The sequence below is a fragment of the Cordyceps fumosorosea genome (genome assembly GCF_001636725.1).
Source record: "Cordyceps fumosorosea ARSEF 2679 chromosome Unknown scaffold_9, whole genome shotgun sequence".
NCBI classification, from domain to species: Eukaryota; Fungi; Ascomycota; class Sordariomycetes; order Hypocreales; family Cordycipitaceae; genus Cordyceps; species Cordyceps fumosorosea.
In genome coordinates this window covers 108,262-130,067 of record NW_017387309.1, presented here as the reverse complement: position 1 = coordinate 130,067, position 21,806 = coordinate 108,262, and the positions used below count along the sequence as shown (strand labels likewise).

Below are 21,806 nucleotides of genomic sequence, written 5' to 3'. Positions count from 1 at the left end.
CTTCTCTTCTTTTTCAACCGTTTGGCTCAGTCACTTTGATTTTTTTTGTTCCCCAGAGAAACGGCCGCCAGTATTCTCCTGCGCTCCTTTTCTTTTCCTCTTCCTCTGTCCGTACAGCCGCGGGTGCTTCCCCTCGACGACACATCACACATTCCTTTTTCCTCCTCGATGATAATGCTGGCGTAACCTGCCTTGCCTACATCAACCGTGCAACCGCAACAACATCTCCGACTTCTCCTTTACTCGATATCCGCATAGTGGCCCCGGGTTTAGGCAAAATCCCCCCCCACGCGAGCGCATTGTCGTTGCGGCCGTTCATCCCAAGCCACATCTCTTGAAACACCCCTCATTGGCCGCATGGTCGTGTGCCCGGTCTGCCTCAACTATGTCCGGAGTCATTAGCAAGCGCCAGCAGGCGCGTAATGAGAAACAGCTTCAAGAGCTGGTTCAGACCGTAACGGGCAACAACATCTGTGCCGACTGCTATGCGCGCAACCCAGGTGTGTGGTGTTATGTCCCGTGGGCATCATTGATTCTATTTAAGCTAATACTTACTAGCATGGGCCTCATGGAGTGTATGGCTATCCCTACCCATGTCGAAATGACTATAACGAGACGGGGCCCCGACTTATAGCTAATATTCCTTCTTAGTTGGGCGTCTTCCTCTGCATGCGATGTGCTGCTATTCACCGAAAGCTCGGCACCCATATTTCCAAGGTCAAATCGCTTAGCATGGACAGTTGGTCAAACGAACAAGTCGATGTAAGCCGCCTCGAATCCCAGAAAAGCAACTCAGGCTCACACTATTCTGCAGAACATGCGCAAGGTCGGCAATCTCGCTTCGAACCGTATATACAACGCAAGCAACAAGAAGCCCCCTGTGACGATCGACGTCGACGAGGCCGATTCAGCCATGGAGCGTTTCATACGACAAAAATACACCCACGATACCACAGCTCAGTCCAACAAGCCACGAAGCCCAATATCCGATGAAGGAACCCCTCCACCGCTGCCGCCAAAGAACTCCAAATTTGGCTTCCGCGCAGCTTTTTCACGATCTAAAACTTTACCCAATAGGTCGCCTACTGAGTATGCACCGGGCTCGCCTCCATTGACGAATAAGCCGTCAAAGGTGTTTGGTGCCACGGTGGATTACGATGCCCCAGATGAGACTGACAAGAAGCTAATCAAGCTGCGAGAAATGGGTTTCCAGAACAACCAACGAAATTCCATTGTGCTTAAGGGAGTTAGTGGTGATGTTGAACGTGCTGTTGAGGCTCTTGTGCGATTAGGCGAGGGAGATCAACCTCCTCCTGCGCCACCCAAGGAAAAGACGCTTCGCGCCACGAGATCTTTGACACCGATGATGCCCAATTCGTCTGGATTGACAGGGGGCTTGACCGTTGTTAAACGAGCCGAAACGGATCGCCCAACAACATCCTCGACTGTATCTACGAACCCATTCGACATGTTGAACCGCGCGCAGCCTCAAACAGCCCACTCTACAGGCTCGATGCACAACACCAATCCCTATGGCACCTCAACGAATCCATACGGCGTCGCGTCTGCACAGGCCAGCCCTATCGACCTGGCGTTCCAGAACCTGACACTTTCCCAGCATCAGACAGGGGCAGCTCCAAACGGTGCAGGACTTTCCTTGCCAGCGCCGCCTCCGCTGCAAATGTATGGCCACTCTGCGCCGTCCAGCCCTCAGCTGCAGAATGGATCGGGCCTGTCCCCTCATACTGGTTATCCCTTCCACCAGAACCAACAGAGTAGCTTGCAGCCACAGCCGACTGGATTCAATCCATACTTCTCGCAACCTGCACATGGAATGCAACAGCAGCAGCAGCAGCAGCAGTCATTTTATGCTGCGCAAAGTGGTATGGCAGTGAATACGAGCCAGATGAGCGGGCAGATGGCTTCAAATCCGTTTTTACGATCACCCACGAGAGTCGCGTCGCCGCCACCCCTGGGTCAGATTTCAGAGACGGCGACGTTTAGTACGTCACCACTGCCGCTGGCCTCGCCTGGAACAAACCCGTTCTTTTCCGCGCAACCGAGCCTGCCGTCGCCTGGTGCTCAGCAGCAGCAGCAGTACATGCAGCCGCAGCAGCAGTATCTACAGCAACAGCAACATGTGTTCCAGCGGCAGCCGCAGCAGCAACATGTATTCCAGACGCAGCCGCAGCAGCAAACACAACAATTTGCGCAGCAGCCGTTCCAGCAGCAGCCGTTCCAGCAGCAACTGTTCCAGCAGCAGCAAATGTTTCAACCCCAGCAGGCGTATCAGCAATACCACCCCCCTCGGCACGACAAGGCATCCATCATGGCGCTGTACGGGCAAACGCCAAAACCGCAACCGCAACCGCAACTGCAAGCCCAAGCGCAGAGCATCCCGGAGAACCAGGCTGTCGAAGCCTTTGCGGGACCAAGCATACCGACAGCATTACAACAACCCCGTAGCGTGTCGCAGCCGCTACCTGGAACAAACCCCTTTGCATCCAGCATACAGCAAGCTCCCTCAGTGACAGCGGGAGTCTCAGTGGATGCATACAAGACTGGGCGGCAAATTAGCCGTGAGAGCATGAACTTGGGGCTGGACATGGCGTGGACCAACAATGGGCGGCACAGCCCAGATGCCTTTGCAAGCCTGAGCGCGCGGCATGTATGATATAATGAGTATAGGATACCAAGTATAATCTACAATATGTAATCAAAGTAATCTATAGCAGTACAGCAGGAGGTGCAGTGACGTCAAAATATACGGTGAGATGGTGTGAGATGGTGTGAGACACGCAGTTTTCCTGGTGGCCAGATGCAGCTTATTGGTACACGTTACAGTGGCGGACGGTGGTGTGGAAAACGTGTGCGAACTTTACTGGGCACACGGATGACGGGCTTGACAATCGAGAGAAAACAGTTGTTGATGAGGCAGCACGATGCCAATTGAGCCAACAATGAGCGCGGACGGGGTGGAAGAAGCGTTGTAGTATGCACTGTAATTAATTCGTACCAAAATCCGTACTACTTTATTGATTCTGGCTCTGGGATCCGTGTCATCTTTCGCCAGGTCAGGCCGCCTGTGTCGCAGCGTGTCTTGGCGGTGACTGACGATTGGCAGACTCTCGGCCTAACTGAGTTTTTGGGCTTGTCCGCTCCGCGGCAGCCGAAGCACACAGGCTTCCCCGCTTGCTCGCTAGCCTGCATTCGTCTGAGCGGCCTGCACCACCCTCCCTCTCCTCTTCCCTGTAGCGTTGATGTGGTCAGCAGACCACTGCCATGGCACCATATTATTAGAGGAGTCCTCCACGCTACACTCTTTCTTCCTTCTTCCCGATCACCAACTTTTCCGCACCACCACCACCGTCCGCCCCCAAATCGCTCTATACCGCTCCAAAGCATCGTCACTCTGTGACTGCTATACGGCTGCACTACGATTCAATTCGAAAACCAGATTCTCGTTGTCAATTGCCCGACGTTGCTGTCCAAGAAAAAATCGCCACCCGATTATCCACCAACTGCCCGCTCTCGGCCACAATCTATCACCGAAGTCTCCCCGACGCAAACCTGGAAATCATCAAGAATGTCGCCCATGAATAAACAAAGTAATTACAGTAGTAGTAATTGTGGCGAGGATGTTGCTCCCCAGGTCAACGTCCTTGCCTCATGCTACATTGTCGGTACCACGGCCCAGCTCAAGGGCCTCCACTACTGCACTCCCGGGGTTACAGGTAAGAGAGTATCACCGTGCTCGCGGCCATCCGCGCAAGATCAACGACATGCTAACGAGACTCGCACAGGGGCGGAGTGGTATTCCTGAGGTCCCTACCTCAGGACTCCCATCCCCACCAACAAGCCCCCCCCTCGCCGCAATCACCTCGTCCAACGAGCTCGCCCTTTTGCCCAAGCAGAGCAAGAGACGCGACATCCCGGGCGGTCGTCGCCGGGACCGGCGAGGGGGGGCAGCACTCGCGATCAGGGAAGAATGTGAGAGATTCTTTTGCGAGCCCATGAAGACAGCATTCCACGGTGAGAGGAACCTGTCGATGCATGGCTCCGGCCTGACCGGTGCTTACTTGCAGACGCCGCCAGCAGAGAACCAGCTGCGCGCCAGTGCCGACCGCAGCGGCGACAACGACGGTGGCGTGCCGTCTGCCGGCAACTTCGAAGTCGATGCCTGGATGGAAGTCTGGGACTACATCGGCGGCGCCAGCTTCCGCGCCTTCCTGGCCACCCGCGGCGAGGGCGGCGACGCGGAGCGGTCGCTCTTCGTCTTCTTCGACCTGCAGGGCGTCGCCGGACGCGACCTCAAGAAGGCTCTGATGGCGCTCATCGAGCTCGCTGAGGGCCCACTCGGCTGCCGCACCATCGTGACGTGCATGGACCGCCGCATGCCCGTCGACGAGGCCCTCGAGCTGACCAAGAGCCTCCAGTGGGTCGGCTTCGAGATGACCACGCTCGATCACTGGGCCAACGACGTCGATGTCACTAGCAGGCAGTGGCTCTTCATGGGCATGGAGCTCTAGATGCGACGAGATACGTATATGGGCATTTATGCTGATTTTGTCAGACTCGTTTGGTCTTGGGGACTTGCATAAATTGACCATGGCTTTGCTACTTGTTTTACTCGCATGAGATCGATCATTGGTTTTTTCTTCTTTCAAATTGATGTCTGCAAACTTCTTGTGTTTCTTGCCGTTTGGAGTCGATTGAGTAATTGCTGTATCTGATTTAACACTTGACTTTGGAATCAAGCTTTGACAATGGATCGTATCGAGTCTTTTTCTTCTTGTTCTTCTTTCTTCAGCTTAGGTGTTGTGTTGCTGCCGCGTTCCAGATTGAGTCATTTCGAAATAGCAACGTGGCCTTTTTTAAACCATGAACTTGCTTTTAAATACGATGCCATCTTTCTTTATAAGTGACGTACTTTTTTAGGTGTGGTGTCATGGTCTCCAAGTGACGCCAATAGACTGGCATGCATAGATCGTCAATGTAGCTTTCATTTCGCAGCGCGAGTGCCGTTATTTTGTACCTGTCTATATACCATTAAACCCGTGATTTTCCATTTCATGTTCCGCTCTTGGAGCTCCATTCATTCTCGTTGCCCTCCACCACTTTTCCCTCCCTTTCCTTATACCGACCCCAGGACGCCGTCATCGTCGTCCTCCTCAAACTTCCTCACCACCAGGCCGCGCGTGTCCAGGTACTCCTTGACCTGGCGGACCGTGTACTCGCCCCTGTGGAACATGCCGGCGCCGAGGGCGGCGTCGGTGGTGGTCTCGCGGAAGACCTCGTCAAAGTGCGCGGGCACGCCGGCACCACTCGAGGCGATGACGGGGATGCTGACGGCGGCCTTGACCTGGGCGACGAGCTCGAGGTCAAAGCCGGCGTTGGTGCCGTCGCGGTCGATGCAGTTGAGGAGCAGCTCGCCGGCGCCCATGGCCTCGACGGCCTGGGCAAGCTCGACGACGTCCATGTCGCGCGTCTCGCGGCCCCCCTTGATGGTGCAGGCGTACCAGCAGTAGGGCTCGCCGCGGGGACCGGGCTGGCTGGTCTCGACGAGCGCGTGGCGCGTGGCGTCGCGCTTGGGCACGTAGACGCGCTTGGGGTCGACGCTGACGACGACGGCCTGGTTGCCGTAGGCGCGGGCGATCTGCTCAATGGCCGTGTCGCCGAAGAGCTTGCGGCCGAGCGAGTAGTACTCCTCGGCGGCGATGACGGCGTCGGAGCCGATGGAGACCTTGTCCGCGCCCGACTTGAAGTACATGGTGGCGATCTCGAGCGCGGTCACCTTGGTGCCGTCCGTGTCGACCGTGTCGCGGATGCCGCCACCGACGGTCAGCGGAACGAAGACGGTGCGCGACGCCTGCCGCAGCACCTCGAGCATCGGCAGGTCCGCGAGCGGGCAGTCGCGAAAGGATGTGATATTGAGGAAGGTGACCTCATCGGCGCCGTCTTCATAGTAGCGCCGGGCCATGTCGACGGGCTTGCCGAGGTTGCGCACGTGGTTGCCGTCGGCCTTGTCGCGGACATCGTACTGGTCGCCCTTGGTCACGACGAGGTCGCCCTGGTCGTTGGTGCGCACGTCGAGGCACGCAATCACGCGTCTCGTCAGGCCTTCCTGTGAGGATTTGGAGGTTGCGGCGGCGGTCTGCGTCAGGGGAGTGCCAAGGCTCTGAGCGCCGGTACCGGTGAGGAACGCGCGGAGGGTGCGCAAGCCGGCGACACCAGACTTTTCAGGGTGGAACTGCGTCGCGTAGATGTTGCCCTTGGCGATGGCGCCGACAAAGGTCTCGCCGCCGTAGGTACCGGTCGCGACGGTCCAACCTAGGGCCTCGAGCTCGCCAGGGTTGTGGGGACACTTGTAGGAGTGGACGTAGTAGTACTTGGAGTCGGCGCGCAGGTCGTAGATGGCACGGCCGTGAGTGTTGGCGTCGTTCCAGCCAATGTGGGGGACGGGCTTGTCGGCATCGGCGAAGCGGTCGAGCGAAGCGGCGACGACGCCGAGCCCAGGAACGTCGGGGTCCTCGGCGGAGCCGCGGAAGAGCGCCTGCAGGCCGACGCAAACTCCAAAGAAGGGCTTGCCGGTGGCGATGTGCTGTTGGATAGCGGGCAGGTAACCGGCCTGGGCGAGCTGGGACAGGCAGTGACCAAAGTGGCCGACACCGGGGAGGATGAGCTTCTGTAGGCGCGGACGAGGCAGCGTGTCAGTGAAACTGGATGGGGAGACGGATGGTGAAGTTATCGCGACTGGGACTGGGACTGGGACTGCGAGTGCGCGGGTGTTCATACCTCGGCTTTGGGCACGTCGTCGGGAGACTTGATCCACTCAACCTGATATCCTATCTTCTCAATGGCATTTACCAGGCTGCGAATGTTACCGGCGACATAGTCGAGCAGGTGGACGGTCTTAGACATGGTGGGTTGGTTGCTTTTGTCGCCGGGCGCGGGGCGCTGTATAAACTCAACCGAGGGGCAAGCGGCGGGGTATCTTTGACGAAGATGCAGGGCTTGAAAAGAGAATGCTGATGAGGAGGGTTACTAGAATTCCCAGAGAGGCATGTAGGCGAACCAGGCGCGGGTTGAGGGTATTTAAGATTGTCAGGCACGAGGATGGGAAGGGACCAAAAGGTGACTCAAGGTTTCGGCTGGTTTGGCTGAAGGCCCCGAATTTGCGCCCCGGATAGCGGGGCAGCAGTTCACTTGTTGGATGACGAGCAAAAAAATTCCTGGGCCTTGAGCTGCTGGAAAACAGTGCTGGGTCCTGAATCGGCGGCGCTCTCGTATGTGCATACATAGCTCTGGCAAGCTCCACTGAAGCAACTTTGACAAGGCACGCTGCATCAACATGTCCTGAATGGGGAACTGATAACCGCCCTGCGACTGGCAGACTTTCCATTTCACCGGTGATTGCTCTGATTGGCAAGTCATTACACTATTATTTCGAACGCGACACGATCGAGACGACGCGAAATTGAGACGCGGGGACATCAACACGCCGCCGCCACCACCAACATGGCGGAGAGCTCAAACAGCGCCATGGACGAGTCCGCGCCGTTGGTCATGGACGAGGTCCTTCAGCAGCTGATGCAGGATGACCAAGAGGAATGGGAATACGAATATTCAACTACAGAAACCGAAGTAAGTGCGGCGCACTCTTCCGAGCGGCAATCGTGCGACATGCCCAGCAAACTAACGCCCTTTGCACGCGCAGACGTATTACCTTACGCTGGAGCTCTCATACCCCGAATTTAAAGGCATGTCGGCCAAAATGAACATTCACTCGCGCGGCGGATACTACAAGAATTGGCAAGAGACGACTGGTGGTGCGGATCCGATCAGCCGGCCGTCCGGTAGTGCGGCCGGCGCTGACTCTCGCGCCGTCGTCGCAGAGGTCCACGTGCGGATCAAGGACGACGTCAGCAGCAACGACGAAGCTCCAACCTCCACGGCCGAACGCGACGAAGACGACGGAGATGCAATGATTGACCCGGCCTTGCGACGCTCAAAAGGCAAGGAGCCTGTACGGAAGAACATTGACTTGACGCGAGCATCAACGACAAGGGAGCCGACCGCGGAGCCAGCTGCGTCTGGAGACGCCCCCTCGCATGAACAAGAACCCGAACCACGAGAAGATATACAAATACTAGAGCTTCACTCTGACCATCCGCTGATATCGTACCGCGGACGGCTGTTTGAGGGCGAGTGGGCCGAAGTCATCGGCACGGAGGCGTTGCTCGCCCGGCACGACGACGAGCACCCGCTACCGGCGCTGCGGCGCGTCGGCGGCGATATTGACGTGCTGGGCGCACTGTCGTCGCGCATCGTCACCAAGGAAAAGGTGGCGAAGGCGCGGCACGAGGAGGGCGCGGATCCACTGGCGGCGACGCGGGCCGAGTTGAACATGCAAGTCCCCGCGGGCAAGCTCGACCGCACGGGGGCTCGGAAGCAGCAGGCGCGGTTCCTGGAGAACCTGATTGCGCTCAAGAAGATCAAGGGCCAGACGGATGACGTGACGGTGTACGCGCTCGACGGCGCGGGCAAGGACTTTGACGACAACAAGGACCCGGACTACAAGCCGCGGCGCAAGCGGACGGCGGCGGCGGCGGCGTTGGGGATGCCGCCTATGAGGGGCAGCGGTGGTGGTGGCGGGAGGCGAGGACGAGGACGGCTGGCGGCGGCCAGGCGGGGCAGACAGGGGAGAGTTCTGTCGCAACCCAGGTCAACGCCGACGCCGGCGCGGTGGGAGGACTTGGAGGAGCAGCAGGGAGGGGGGGATGAGGAGGCTAGCGAGGCGATGGACGAGTACGAGGATGATGATATATCCATGTCCATGGGCTGATACATGGGCTGTACAAATAAATGCACTGTACGAGGTCATGATTTACGAAGGCCATGGTTTTATGGCATGTATACTAGCGATATCCATGTACGAGAGGTGAACAAGTCGAATTGCGATGAGCAATGTCGAGTAATGCACTGATGTGACATTCAGACTGGGAAGCGGTCAGTGGGCAAGGCAATGAGTAACTTGATCGATGTTGTTGCTTGGTTGGTGATAAAGCACCGCCAGGTAGTCAAGGTAACTTTAGGGGACGGGATGCTTGTCTGGTTTGTCGCGGCGACGGAGAGCCTCTCGGTCGACAACGTGGGGCTGACATGTGGTGTAAAGCCGGGCCGTGGTTCGTTGGCCGGTGCCGTCGTTTGCCGCACGGTGAAGAGAACGGCGCGGACGCGGCGGCGGCGGCGGCGGCGGCGGCCTATCGTCGGCAAGGTGAGCAACACGGGATGAATTAGGGATGAGGTTGCAACGCGCAAATCGTTTCCGATGAGGTCGTTACGTTGTATGCAGGGGACATGGCAGATGGGTACGGAGGCCTGGCCTGAAACTTGAGAACCCTGCGACGATAGCTGCCGCATGAACACGTATTTTTTATGTTCTCGGGGTTGCCCCTGTCTTCTCTAGTTTGTTTCTCTTTTTAATACTTTTTTTTCTTTTTTTTTTTTTTTGCCAGCTGCGTATTTAGCCTATCTTACAATAGCATAATCATCGAGTATTTGTATGTACTTCCTGCATGCATCATCACCGCTCGATTGGAACAAGCCACATTGATAGGCAGGCCGCCCCGCTTCACTTGTCACCAGCCACTCGGCTTTGTTCCCCACCAGCCTCAACCCGTCAAGCGCCAAAGCCAAGCTAAGCCGCATCTGCATTCAGCAGCTGCCAGCGTCCACCAGACCAAGACTTAGTTGCCTATTCAGAGTCACACCCTCCCTCCATTATCCTCTTCACACTCCTAAGACACGCACCGGCCGCGTCTCCCTCGACAACGTGGCCGTCGTCTTCTCTCTCTACAAGCCCGCCATCTTCATCCAGTCTGACATCTTCACTCCCCTGTCCTTTTCTCCTCTCTTGTGCATCCCTCTGTTTCTTCTTTATCTTGCCGCCGCCCTCAACAAACTGCCCATGCACGTTCCCCACTAGGCTTGAATCAAGACAACCAACCACTCAACGCGAAAAGGCGGTGCGCCGACACCCGCTCCTACAAATCTCTCGTCATCAGCTTCCCTTACCCGTCAGCATTCTTCCTCCTGTCCCGCCATACTCTTGGCTCCTCGACGACCCTTTTGATCATTGCATTTCTTTTCTTCCCATTTCCTCGACACCAATAGAAAGATGAGGTAGCGTCGTTTGCATTCTGACTACATCGCCGCTTGTTCCGCAACGAGCCCCCCAGTCGTTACCCGACAACACCAACACACCCGCCTTTCCTCCCGCCGGCCCTCTCTACAGGTTAGATCTGCATACAACAACACGTCACGCCATGTATTGGATAGACCGCATCGTCATTGCGACGATTGCCTTTGCCGTTCTCGTCTACGTCCTCTGGGCCACCCCGCGCTACCTCGATCCTACTGGCAGCGACCCCGTCAAGCAGGAGCGCGACCGCCGATGGGTTAACACGAGTCCCTACTTTGTCGACCGCCAGGCCTGCCGCTGGCTGACTCTCTGTGGCCTCCACCATCTACGCGCCGACCCGGCCAACCGCGAGTATCGCAACCGGAAGCACGGCCAGCACGCTCGTCCGCCGCCTACCCCCGACGTCGGCCGAGGCGACGGCGGCAAGCCAGCTGGCTCTCCTCACCGCCGCGACATCCCTGACTACGTCTTCAAGCATGCGCCCCTTGTCCACCTCTACTCGGGCGAGCAGTTTTGGCCCTCCGACATGCGCGACCACATCACCCACATGGACATCCAACTCAACTCGTCTCTCCTCGATGACGCCGCCCCCTGGGACCTCGGCAACATGAGCCGCCTCAACAGCCTCGACGGCAGTGTCTTCCTCCACAGCAAGAACGATGTCGAGAGCCGTCCGCCGTGGCTACACAGCCGCTACAACGTCCCCTCCGCTTCTTTTCCCGCCCACGCCACCCACACTGCCTCGGACGAGCCTGCCGCGCTTGACGAGACACTGTACTCTACAACCACTACGCCTCACCACCCACACACTAAGCCCTCCAACTACGGCCAATCGCGGGCAGTTCATGCCCCGCCGCTGCCGCAAAAGGTACTAGCCGGCGCCGAGCACAAGCAGCAGCAGATGCAGGCCGCTGCCGCCGCCGCCCAGGGCTACAAGCCCGATGCCCAAGGCTATTCAGGCGCGCCCGCTGTCCTCGTCCTCGTCGACAAGGAGGACGGCGTGCTCGATGCCTTTTGGTTCTTCTTCTACTCGTACAACCTCGGCCAGACGGTCCTTACCATGCGCTTCGGCAACCACATTGCCGACTGGGAGCACTGCATGGTCCGCTTCAAGGACGGCGTGCCTCAGGGCATGTACCTCTCCGAGCACGAGGGCGGTCAGGCCTACGCCTGGGAGGCCATGGAGAAGCGTAACGTGACGTGGAATAGTGCCGTTGCCGAGCGCCCCGTCATCTACTCGGCCACTGGCTCCCACGCCATGTACGCCACGCCCGGCGACCACGCATACATCCTCCCCTTCAAGATGCTCAAGGACGTGACCGACAAGGGGCCCCTCTGGGACCCATCCCTCAACCACTACGCCTACTTTTACGACTATGAGTCCGACGACGACTTTTACCCCGACAATGCCGCCGCCCATACCGGTGCTGGTGCCGCCCCCGGCTCCTCCGAAGGCAGCAGCCTCACACCCGCCGCTTCCAACCCGGACGCGCCCACCTCGTGGTTCCACTTCCGCGGCCGCTGGGGCGACGGCGTCTACCCGCTCGCCGACGTCCGCCAGTGGCGCCTCTTTGGCCAGTACCACTACGTCTCCGGGCCGCAGGGCCCCAAGTTCAAGAACCTCGGCCGCAAGAAGATGTGCCTGGCGAAGAAGTGCCGCATCCGCCACGAACGCGACGGCTCGGGGACGTGGTATTGATCGGTGCTCCTTTCTCAAAGAAACAGACGACGTACATGTCCGTGATAGATGCATAGAGAGAGAGAAGCGACACAGCGACGCGATTGTTCCATTTTTGATACCCCTTACTTTCAAGACGTTTTTGGATTGATGAGCGACAAATGACAGAGTTATACATACATACATGAGCAATGTTTATAGAATATACACAGAAGCATAGGAATAAACAAAGTCACTCTATTCATTCTCGCGCCTTCGAATCAGGGCACAACAACGCTGGTCAGGTCAAGAGTAGACTGGACTGGAAGTTGATTTTGTTCTACTTTTGTACATGCCAGCTCAACACTGGCAAATGACTCAGAGTTGAAATGTCACTTTCAAACATGCCCATGCTAAAATCACTACCTACGCTTCTATGTAAAGACATCCCCCATCATGCATGAATCCATCCCTTGGTATCTCATAATAATATGCACAGCAACCGGCCATGCGGTCCCTCCCAGAAATCCATGCCCCACCAATAATCCAAAAACGCGCTAATCCTCATGGATCAGGAAATCATCATCTTCATCCTCGTCTCGCTTTATCACCTGCGTGCTTGGGTACTCGCTCGGTTGACTACTCTGTTGGCTCTCCGGCCTTTCTCCGCTCGAGTTGGGATCGATGTTCTCTGCATCGGCCGAGCGTTGCAGGGGGGCTCCCCTATCTTCGAGCCCCGGCCAGGGCTCGTCCTCTGGCATGCCAGGCCAGCCCGATCCTGTGATGGGCTGGAGTGGGCGTGGTTGGGCGTCCGTCGCCATGTCCACGCTGGTAGTGTCCCCGTCGTCATCGTCCGCGTAGTCCTCGTCCGACTCGCTGTTGTAAATTTTAACGTCGTCATCGTCGTCAATCACCATTGTCATTGGTGGGCCCGCTACGGGACGGCTGCTGCTGCCGCGAGGGCGGTAGAACGGTTGATCTACCTCGAAGCGGACTACGCTGCCGCTGCGCGCCCGGTATCCATTTTCTGGCTGCTGCGGTGCGGCTGCGTTGCTGTAAGGTGTGGCGTAGGCAAACGGCGTGATGCCGCGGGTGGGCTGACGGTCTTGCGGGCCACCCCAAGGCACGGGGCTGGGCGAATGTGTCCAGCGCGGAGTGTAGAGAGGATGGCTGGGGGAGCGCGTGCCGCGGCCATTCTTCATGATGCCGCCGCTAACAGCGACACGCATTGCAGGGGAAGCTCGACGGCTGTTCATGGAGACACGGCGCTGGTTGTCGAATGACGGGTGACGGGCAGCGGCAACAGGGACGGAGGCGGTGCGGCCATGCGGCGGCGGCGGCTGGCGAGAGGAAGATCGAGAGCCAGCGGAACGGTTGAGGTTGGTCATGGGAGTGTGTTCGCGGATGACAGCGGGACTCTGTGATCGCCAGCGTTCGATGAGAGGGAAGCGAGCGTGTGAGGGCGACATTGTGGTGCGCTGTCTCGACTGCCGCAGGCTCATAGAGGTGTTGACGTTGGGGGGCTCGTCCATTGTCTCACTCCATGTCCAGTGCTCCTCGAGAGCGTCAGCCTCGGGCACCTGCTGAGACTCATCAATATCGGCATACACGCGCGTAAGCTCGCGGACGCGCTGCCAGGTCCAGCCGGCCTCGTAGGCTACGTAGTCTTGTAGGTAAGCGTCCGGGTGGGTGATGAACAATCTAGGTTCAGACGACCGCATCATGACGGAGCTGAGGAACTGGACATCCCACAACGCGGGCGTTACCATCTCCGCAGGGCTTAGGAAGCGGAGGCGTGAGTCGCGGTGAATCTTGCGCAGTGGGAGCCACGACGAGTGGAGGCCTATGAAGCCGCCGTAACGGGGGTCCGTGTCTTGCCGTCGCGGTAGCATCTGCATCTCGTTGAAGACGCTTCCAAATGCAGAGACAACAGCCATGTGCACGCTGCGAGCATCGGGGCCGTGGACAGAAATAGTCTTGACGAGACCGCGACTGCGAAGGCGCTTATCGGTGACGCTCTTATCACCGCAGGCTTTAGGTAGCAGCCACTCGGCGTCGTGGTCGGCCGTGGCCCAGTCACCAAACACTGGAGACTGTGAGCGGAACATGGAGGCGCTGTTGGTCTGTGGCAGCTGAGTCCAGTCGTCGTTGCTGATGGTGGGATCTTGCTTGAATTGGTGTATGTCCTGCCATACCTTTTTCAGCGGAAAGGGCAGAAAGACGACTTCCACCTCCCATGGATTGTTGATGGAAGGTAAAAATGAATGCAGTTGCGATACTTGTGATTGAAGCGCTTGCAGTTGATTGGCAAATTCACGAGCGTTCGCAGGGCGGGTGTTGATACTGGTGGTAGCCGAGATTATACTGGCTGTAGCTCCATCGTCGTCATTGCGTTCTCGGCGACTAACGACAGTGTCATTGTCATTGGTAAATTTCTCTAGCTCCTCGACCTTGCCTTCTAGATCGGTAATGCGGAGGTCCAAGTGTTCGTGCTTGTCTACGCAGTCGTCGTGGGCAGCAACGGCAGCAAATGAGCCGGTCTCGAGCTTATCTAGCCTCTGCTCATGGCCAGACAAGGCGTCGGTCAGATTCTTGAAGCCTTCCCTGGAAGCTGGATTGCGTTCCAGGGCACGTGGTTCCACTATCGTGGAGGCAACGGTCACCGGAGTTCCAGGCGGTTGCTCGGCGCGGACAAGAGCTGTCTGAGTGACTTGGCTTTTTGATCTGCTCGTTTGCCGCAGGGGCGACTGCGTCGGATCTTTTCGGGTGGCAAGGGTATGCAGGCCCTTGCCAGCGAATGGGCGAAGGTATTTGTTTTGCAGTGATGACGTGGTTGAAGCTGTCTTTTGAGAAAAGAGAAATTGTGGTGGAATGTGAGGAGCAACGCCTTGCTCATTGTCTGAATTTATAAAATCGCCCCAGTTGAGCGTGTCTGGAATGGATGGAGCAGCTGGAGGAGCAGCTGGAGGAGGCATGTTGGGGGCAGTCATCATTTCCATGTCATCGGGAGGGTTGTTGAGGAAGGAGGGTGGCGGGGGGCCAGCGGAGAGATTGGCCATGTCGAGACCAGGAATGGAGGGCGGGACCTTGAAGGCAAAATCGATGACAGGGCTGAGAGGTTCGCGGCCTGTAGGTTTAGGCTTTTCGTTTTCCTGACCCAAGACGGGGGTGGGCGGCGCCAGCGCACGAGGCTCGTCCGGGGCGCGCTCGTCATGGTAGCAGGCATGATGGTTGCACATGCACCAGCCGGCCTGACCCGGCGCGATATTGTCGGTGGCATGGAGCTTCCAGAAGCGGCGACAGCCGCAGCGAGAGCCAGCAGTACCAGGAGTCAGGTCAACAAAGTTGCAACCGCCGCGCGGCATGGGAGAGAGGTTGCGGTTCGGTGCATTGTCGGTATATACGTCGAAGAGTTTGGAGGGGGAGTTGGAGAGAGGAACGGCGGCCATGGCAGGTAATTGGGCTGCAATAGCATGCTAGGTATGTATCGGTCTTGAGGGTGGTATAGCAATGTGTGTAGCGATATTTGGGCGGGATCTTGCGGGCAGGTCGCGCGGTCGTTGCGGCGTCAAGTCATGAGAAGCTGGTGCGAAAGCGATGATGGCGCTGGATGCGGGCTATGCAATCGGGTAATGCGCTGATGGGCGAGATGGTTGCTGTGTGAAGAAGGGTAAATATCTGGCGAAACCGGTGTAGTCGGCCAGCGAGCCCATCTACAGCGCGCAGCTCATGGTTGCTGAGATGGGTGAAAGAGGAAGAAGGTGGGAGGCGGAAGTCGCGGCGCGAGCGTGGGGATGCCGGTTTTTATATTCAGCTGGCAGCTGGCTGTTCGGGATAGCGGCGGGGAGATTCGGCAGTACAGAAGACAGGGTGTGTGAGTGCGATGATGTGTTGAGGAGGAGAAAGAGAAAGAGGAGTAGGCGTGTGAGGAAATAAAGAGAGAAGGAGGAAGAGAAGGTGGTCCCTCAGCCGACAAGGCTTACTGGTCAAGCTAGTATCGATGGGAGGGTGGAGGATGGAGGGAAGAAGTGGTGGTGAGAGAAGACGATGGGTGGGTGATGGGTGGAGGTGGAGCAGGCGGGCCGGTTTATTTTAGCGGGTGGGCACAGCCGCCCTCCCCTCCAAGTGACGGGGACAGACAGCAGAGCAGGTCTGATGGAGACCATTTCCACCGAGATGCGAGTGATCAAGTAAAAATACCGTTCAATTATACGAATCAACGCCCTTTTGTTTATGTGTTGTAGAGTCCGTTGTCTTGGAGCTACGTAGCTTGGTCTGTGGTACATCTGTACACAGTCGAGGCTGGGTACCCGACTACTGGCACACCCTGAGGACCGGCCTACATAGTTAGTACCTAATAACAGGTGCTAACCTACTAGTCCAGCGGCTGCTGCCTCTAAAAATCGAGCTTCGCGTCGGTTCTTCATCTTTCAATTGGCTTCTTGCAAGCATTGCCGACCCGGGCAATTGGTTAGACACCTAACCACATCAAGACAGGCATCACTGTATCAGCTGTGTGATGTCGCCCAACCTCCTCTTGACATGCCAAATAAAAAGGGCGCGCGAGCTGCCTAAATCGTGACTCGACAAGACGACTGGGCTGATGCGACAATACATACACCTCACCCTCCAACAAGGTGCCCGCCCAGGCAGACAGAGCAAACAAAGCAACTCGAGATCGTCGCCCGCCTCTTCCCGCTCTCCACCTCCACCCCCATCCATCCGTCAACCTAGTAATAGATGGTTATCTATCGGCCTCTTACGGGCAATACCCTACATAGGTCGGTATCTGCGTACCACCACTACCACCACCCCAGGACGAACTTGCCCTCGACCAAACCCTCCCTCCCCCCGTCACATCGCATTACCATGGCTGACATCGGCTTCCGCGTAACATGTCGACACCATCCCGGGAACAAGACGACAAGGATGAAGAGCAAAAAGGGACACAATATGCACTCTCTCTGCAGCCAACGCAAACCCCCCCTCGTCGTTTCGCTCCGCGTGAGCTGCACAAGTCACTCGCAGGGGTTCACCCCCGCCGTTTGCCAGCATCACACAGCAGTCTGCATCTCCAACCTGTACATGTTCCTACCACCACCACACCACCGCAACTGCCCCCCATCCGAGACAACTCTATCCACGCCATGCGGCCAACTCTCTTTTTTTTCTCACCCTTTGCCTCTCCCCTTCCTCTCCCAGTGCTCCGCCATATGATGCAAGGCACACCTCTGCGCCCCCGTCGTCTCACCGGCTTGTCCCCATCCGGCGAGCCAGCAAGACAATGTGGCGGCTTCTGTCTAGGCAGTATCGCAAACCAGGTTTCTGGCCCTGCTATAATTCAACCCGGAACTAATCTCGCAGGGACAACGGTTTGCACCGCAAACACGAGCTACGAACGGGTGATAAGAAAAAGAGCCGGCGAGGCCTTGGCCTCACGCCGGCGCGTCCTCGATGCCTCAGTCCGACGATCGAGCTTGTCTGTGTGTAACCCCATTTGTGACTCAGAACCACGATGGCTTCCCCCCTTCAGTACTCCCGTTACAAAAGGGTCTCCCGTACGACAAAGCTCGTAGATCTACACAACACACAGCACGCAGCACGCAGCACGCCACCAACTTCCCAAGAGCTCAGCGTTCACAAAGGGTCCCAGCGTCGCCCAGCCCCCAACTACACGCCTCATCGCAGACAACGGTTTTAATAGAATAGGCGCCTACTTGCAGGCTTTTTTTCCTCTTGTTGAGTCATGTTCTAGTCGATATCCACAACCCATGACGCCGCGCGCAACTGTGTCGAGTGGGTGACGGTGTAGGATTGCGGCGCGCCGCCCGGCCCCAAGTCCATCTTGGTGCTACGAATAACAAGGCATCAACACAGGCCGCTTTTCGGTAGCTTGCAAGGTAAGTGAGGTAAAAAAAAAAAAAAAAAAGGCCTGCGAAATAGGCAGTATATATATGTGTGTGTGTATCCCTTGTTTTCGATATGCAGAGTCCAGTAACCCATCCAATCAACGTTCATCCGCGTGTCAAACCTCGTCCAGGAGAAACGCATGCAAAATGCAAGATGTGAAGATGAAACGCCAATATTTACTAATGTACACGGCCAGTATCGGCCCAGTATGTATTCGTCATGTTCCGTGAAAGAGAAAATGTGTCAGTCATCACCAACATTCACGCCTCTCCCCAGCTTCCCATAGGCCCTTGAGGCCCGATCATGGAGCCGGTGCCGAGTGAGCCGCCAATGTCCCAGTAATGCCGAGACGACGTACTGCTACGTCGGGCCGACCGTCTGGTGCTCTGGCTGGCGCAGCTGCTGCGTGGGCGCGCCGCAATCGGGCTGCTCGGGGCAATGGCCCTGAATGGCCGGCGCTCCATCGGCCGCGCCCGGGCAATGAGCGGGTGGTGCTGGCGCACGCGGGCCACACGGGCCGCGGCATCCTGCATGCTCGTCGTTGCCAAGTGTGACGACGATCCGCTTGCTGACGAGTTGTTGCGTGATGTGAAGCGAGAGATGAGGTAGCGAAAGACAAGCTTGATGTCTAGATCCCGCTCCCACTCGTCCTTTGAGAAGAGGCCGCTGTCCTCAGTTTCGTCGGTGCCCTTGCCAGGAATTGGGATAGGCTGCGTGTTACGGGTGAGGGAGGGCTTGAATTCAGGAGCAGGGGGCGCGGCGCTGGGATGATCAATGCTGGTCAAGTCAGCAGCTTCGGGGATGACGGGGAGACCAGCGTAGGGAAGTGGCATCTGCTGCATGCGCGAGTAGGTCGAAAAGGCGCCAGGGTGGTGTGGCGAGAGGTGATTGACGAGGCGGCCCAGCTCGCGCGATACCGACTCGAGAATGCGCAGCTGCCACGACTCCTCGTCGAGTGACGACGACTGCGCCGTGTTGAGCTGTGAAGCGCGGGGTGTGTTGGACAGGTCGTCTTCGTCAACGACAGCTTCACCAAGGAGGATGCCCAGCAGCCTCTCGTCAATTCCAAAAATGTCCTTGACCACGGTGCGGGTGATGCGAGCAAGGAAGCCACGGTCTTCGTTCGGTGCCTCAGTGGTGTCATCATCATCGTCATGCCAAGTCATGTTGTCGTCGGACGTTTGAGACTGATGACGGCGATGCATGGAAACGAGTGACTTGCGGCGGCGCCTAGTCTCGCGCTGTACCTCATCGAGGAGTACTCGGCTGTGTTCCAGGCGCCAGGCCTCGATCCGCTCTCGTTTGGCCGTTTCTTGGGCCTCGGCTGCAGCATCCATCTCCATGTACGTATCGTCGGCAGTGTCGACTCGTAATCTTTTGGGGTTGAAACGCTCGAACTGGTATATTTGTTCCTGCGCATCGCGACCCAGCGCGGGCCTATCGAGGCGGAACGAGCCCAAGCCATCGTGGGCGGGGAAGACGGGGGCGGCGCCGTGGAAGCTATTTCGGTGGGAGGCGACATGGTCGCCGGGTTGGGAGCGGAATTCAGGCAGATGGCTGTCAAGGCTATCTAGCTCTGCATCTTCATCAACGGAAACATCGTCGACAGCAGAAGAGGCAAGCGACAGTCGAAAGTCATCGGTCTGGGAGGATCTCGGGGCAGTGTGGAGGCTGGCCAGGCCGCGCGAGCGGCATGGCGTATCGACCGAGCGTTCAGTTTCGCTAAGATATGAGGCGGTGGTGACTTCTGTTGGAGGAGAAAAGAGCACCCATGATGTCTGGGACTGGTCGGGCTCCCTGTCCTGGAGGGCGGCTGGAGGCTCCGGGGTGGACTCGACGGCAGTAGACGGGCGGGCAACTCGCTGAACGGGCTGCCGCGCGGGTTGCTGAAAAGCCATGGATTCGTCGGCAGCACTATCGAAGCGCCGCGTCTATGTGAAGAAAGAGTCAGGAATAGGTGTGGCCTGCGAGGTTGCGTGGTACGGGCGATGAGTACCAGATATATGGTGTATGGCGTAGGGCGGTGGGTGCGAGTGACGAGACAGATAAGGCGTGATGGGGCGAGGTCGGACGGCAGTCGGAGCGCCGGTGCCAGCTCGGGGGTTCGAGACAGGGTGCTGGCCTGCAACGTGACGCAACCAAAACGCTACAAGGTCGAAAAGATGAAGATGTTAGGGAGCAGGAGAAAATGAATGATGAGAGGAAAGGAGAATGCAGGAGATGGGTGATTTGGGGCTGGGGTGCGCAAGGTTTCCTTTTGTTGGGAGACGGGAGCGTCTGATTGCGTCAAGGGGCTGGAGGGGAAGGACAGAGGCGACACAGTGGCGGATGGCAGACGACAAGATGTGGTAAGGGCAGCACAGATCGGCCACCAGCCAGCACACTTGCCATATCAAGGTGCAGCGACAAAAGTGCAGCACTACTACAACAGGTACTCATCACTGCACCTTACTGGACTACAGCACCGAGCAGTGGGCCCTTTTCAGTGGACTCGTCCTGCGATGGGCGCTGCTCGCGTGCCGGACCCAGCGCTCTAACTGGGGTTATTACTGTCCATGTCGTGATATCATTGTCGAGGAAGAGCAACAGGACGAGGAACAATTCCTGCCGCAACTCTTTTGCTTCTATTCTTTTACCTAACCATTTCTTTCGCTGTTTTCTCAACTGTCAATTTTTTTTATCAATCTTGTCTCATCTGCATCTTTCCTCCGATTCAGCCGCCCGCTGCACTCGACCCCTCCTCATGACCAAGGGTCTGCCTGTCCTGCTGCTCAGGCTGTCCTGCTGGGCTGCCTGACTGACTGTGCCCCCTCCCAAAATAAGGTACTGTAGTTCGTTCCTGCGCTGTAAGTGGCCTTACTACGCATCATTATGGTGGCATCAATCCATCCCAGATGTCGTTATCAGTGTGTCGGTTCCATCTTACTTCCTCCCCTTATCTATCTGCATCATCCTCATCTATGTACGCATCAGCATCTCGTCAAACCTTTTATCTTAAGATACGTACTCAATCCGTTCCCGGCCCTGAACGCCCAAGCAGCTTGGCTACCTATGTACACAACACGGCTCCCATGGTGTGCTGGCCGCAACACCCACCGCCCTTTTTGTTTCGGTGTACGCGTCAGGTCCAGCCTTTCTGTCTCTTCTCATATCCGGTTCATTTCGTCTCTTTTGTTTCAGACGGGGACCCAGGGTCTAGGGTCCGGCCCGCCACCCTCAAAATCCATTGTGTAATCGCGCGACCAGCGCTGACTCGCAGTTGATGCGGCGTTTGCGTCCACTCCTGCCTTGTTTATTACACGGGTGACACCTCTGCATGTAACTGAATAATAGCGCGTCACTAGCACTACCTACATACTTAGGCACGGCTAACACAGTAATCGCCTACAGCCAACTGCCCAATACGTTGATGTTGCCACCGAGTTCTTCCAGGTTACTCCGTACACTTCTATCTATTATCCCACCTTGGCGCTCCTGCATCGTCCCAATAAATTCATTCTTGGGTCGGTTTGTCTTACAGCCTGTACTGCAGACCGCACAATACAGGTAGTGTCAAGTCAAGTCCAACCCCGCCTTGCCTTGGATGACTTACTCGTGGATCTCCACATCCACACATCGGCTACGCTCTGCTTTTCTTCTCACACGTCGCTTCAGTCGCTCTCGGAGCGCAATTCCGGTAGAACAGCTCGCCACACGCCAGGCCGCCTGCTGATGTATTCGGCACCTCTCAGCCCCCCGCCCTGGTAGGCCTTCTCGATAGGTGCGTGGTTCACGTCCATCTTTCAGCCTTCCAGTTGCCCAGAGCCCAACAAAACAACCCATCTATCGCGCCTGGCCTTACCGTCTTTGCATTCAGCAAATGCCACCCCGCTTGCTTGCCCTGTGGCGGCGTCTATTGGCTTGTTCAGGGCGGTGCTGACGGAATGGCGTCACCCGCTGTTTGGTCAGGTGGCCAGCCCGTCACTGCGGTCGAGTCTCCCCTCACACATTCCACCATACATGTTAACATGTCACACCACCCAATGGTAACTTTGC

General features: G+C 57.2%; 6 protein-coding genes across 6 annotated transcripts; 3 read left to right on the top strand and 3 right to left on the bottom strand.

The window, feature by feature from the left end:
• Positions 1–385: 385 nt before the first annotated feature.
• On the top strand, positions 386–4,529 carry ISF_04210 (Arf GTPase activating protein; the record flags this gene model as incomplete). The annotated part of the gene is made up of 6 exons (XM_018847816.1): positions 386–500; positions 559–575; positions 652–762; positions 815–2,668; positions 3,638–3,742; positions 3,804–4,529. The coding sequence occupies 6 exons, from the start codon at positions 386–388 to the stop codon at positions 4,527–4,529; spliced, it is 2,928 nt and encodes a 975-aa protein (XP_018704772.1).
• Positions 4,530–5,134: 605 nt separating this feature from the next.
• On the bottom strand, positions 5,135–6,921 carry ISF_04209 (imidazole glycerol phosphate synthase hisHF; the record flags this gene model as incomplete). Its single annotated transcript, XM_018847815.1, has 2 exons — positions 5,135–6,685; positions 6,796–6,921. The coding sequence occupies 2 exons, from the start codon at positions 6,919–6,921 to the stop codon at positions 5,135–5,137; spliced, it is 1,677 nt and encodes a 558-aa protein (XP_018704771.1).
• Positions 6,922–7,518: 597 nt separating this feature from the next.
• On the top strand, positions 7,519–8,845 carry ISF_04208 (Transcription factor TFIIIC, tau55-related protein; the record flags this gene model as incomplete). The annotated part of the gene is made up of 2 exons (XM_018847814.1): positions 7,519–7,644; positions 7,718–8,845. 2 exons carry the CDS (start codon positions 7,519–7,521, stop codon positions 8,843–8,845), a joined length of 1,254 nt encoding a protein of 417 aa, XP_018704770.1.
• Positions 8,846–10,328: 1,483 nt separating this feature from the next.
• ISF_04207 (Vacuolar protein sorting-associated protein 62) lies at positions 10,329–11,903 on the top strand (the record flags this gene model as incomplete). The annotated part of the gene is made up of 1 exon (XM_018847813.1): positions 10,329–11,903. The coding sequence occupies one exon, from the start codon at positions 10,329–10,331 to the stop codon at positions 11,901–11,903; it is 1,575 nt and encodes a 524-aa protein (XP_018704769.1).
• Positions 11,904–12,418: 515 nt separating this feature from the next.
• ISF_04206 (hypothetical protein) lies at positions 12,419–15,310 on the bottom strand (the record flags this gene model as incomplete). Its single annotated transcript, XM_018847812.1, has 1 exon — positions 12,419–15,310. One exon carries the CDS (start codon positions 15,308–15,310, stop codon positions 12,419–12,421), a length of 2,892 nt encoding a protein of 963 aa, XP_018704768.1.
• Positions 15,311–18,031: 2,721 nt separating this feature from the next.
• On the bottom strand, positions 18,032–19,669 carry ISF_04205 (hypothetical protein; the record flags this gene model as incomplete). The annotated part of the gene is made up of 1 exon (XM_018847811.1): positions 18,032–19,669. The coding sequence occupies one exon, from the start codon at positions 19,667–19,669 to the stop codon at positions 18,032–18,034; it is 1,638 nt and encodes a 545-aa protein (XP_018704767.1).
• Positions 19,670–21,806: the final 2,137 nt, after the last annotated feature.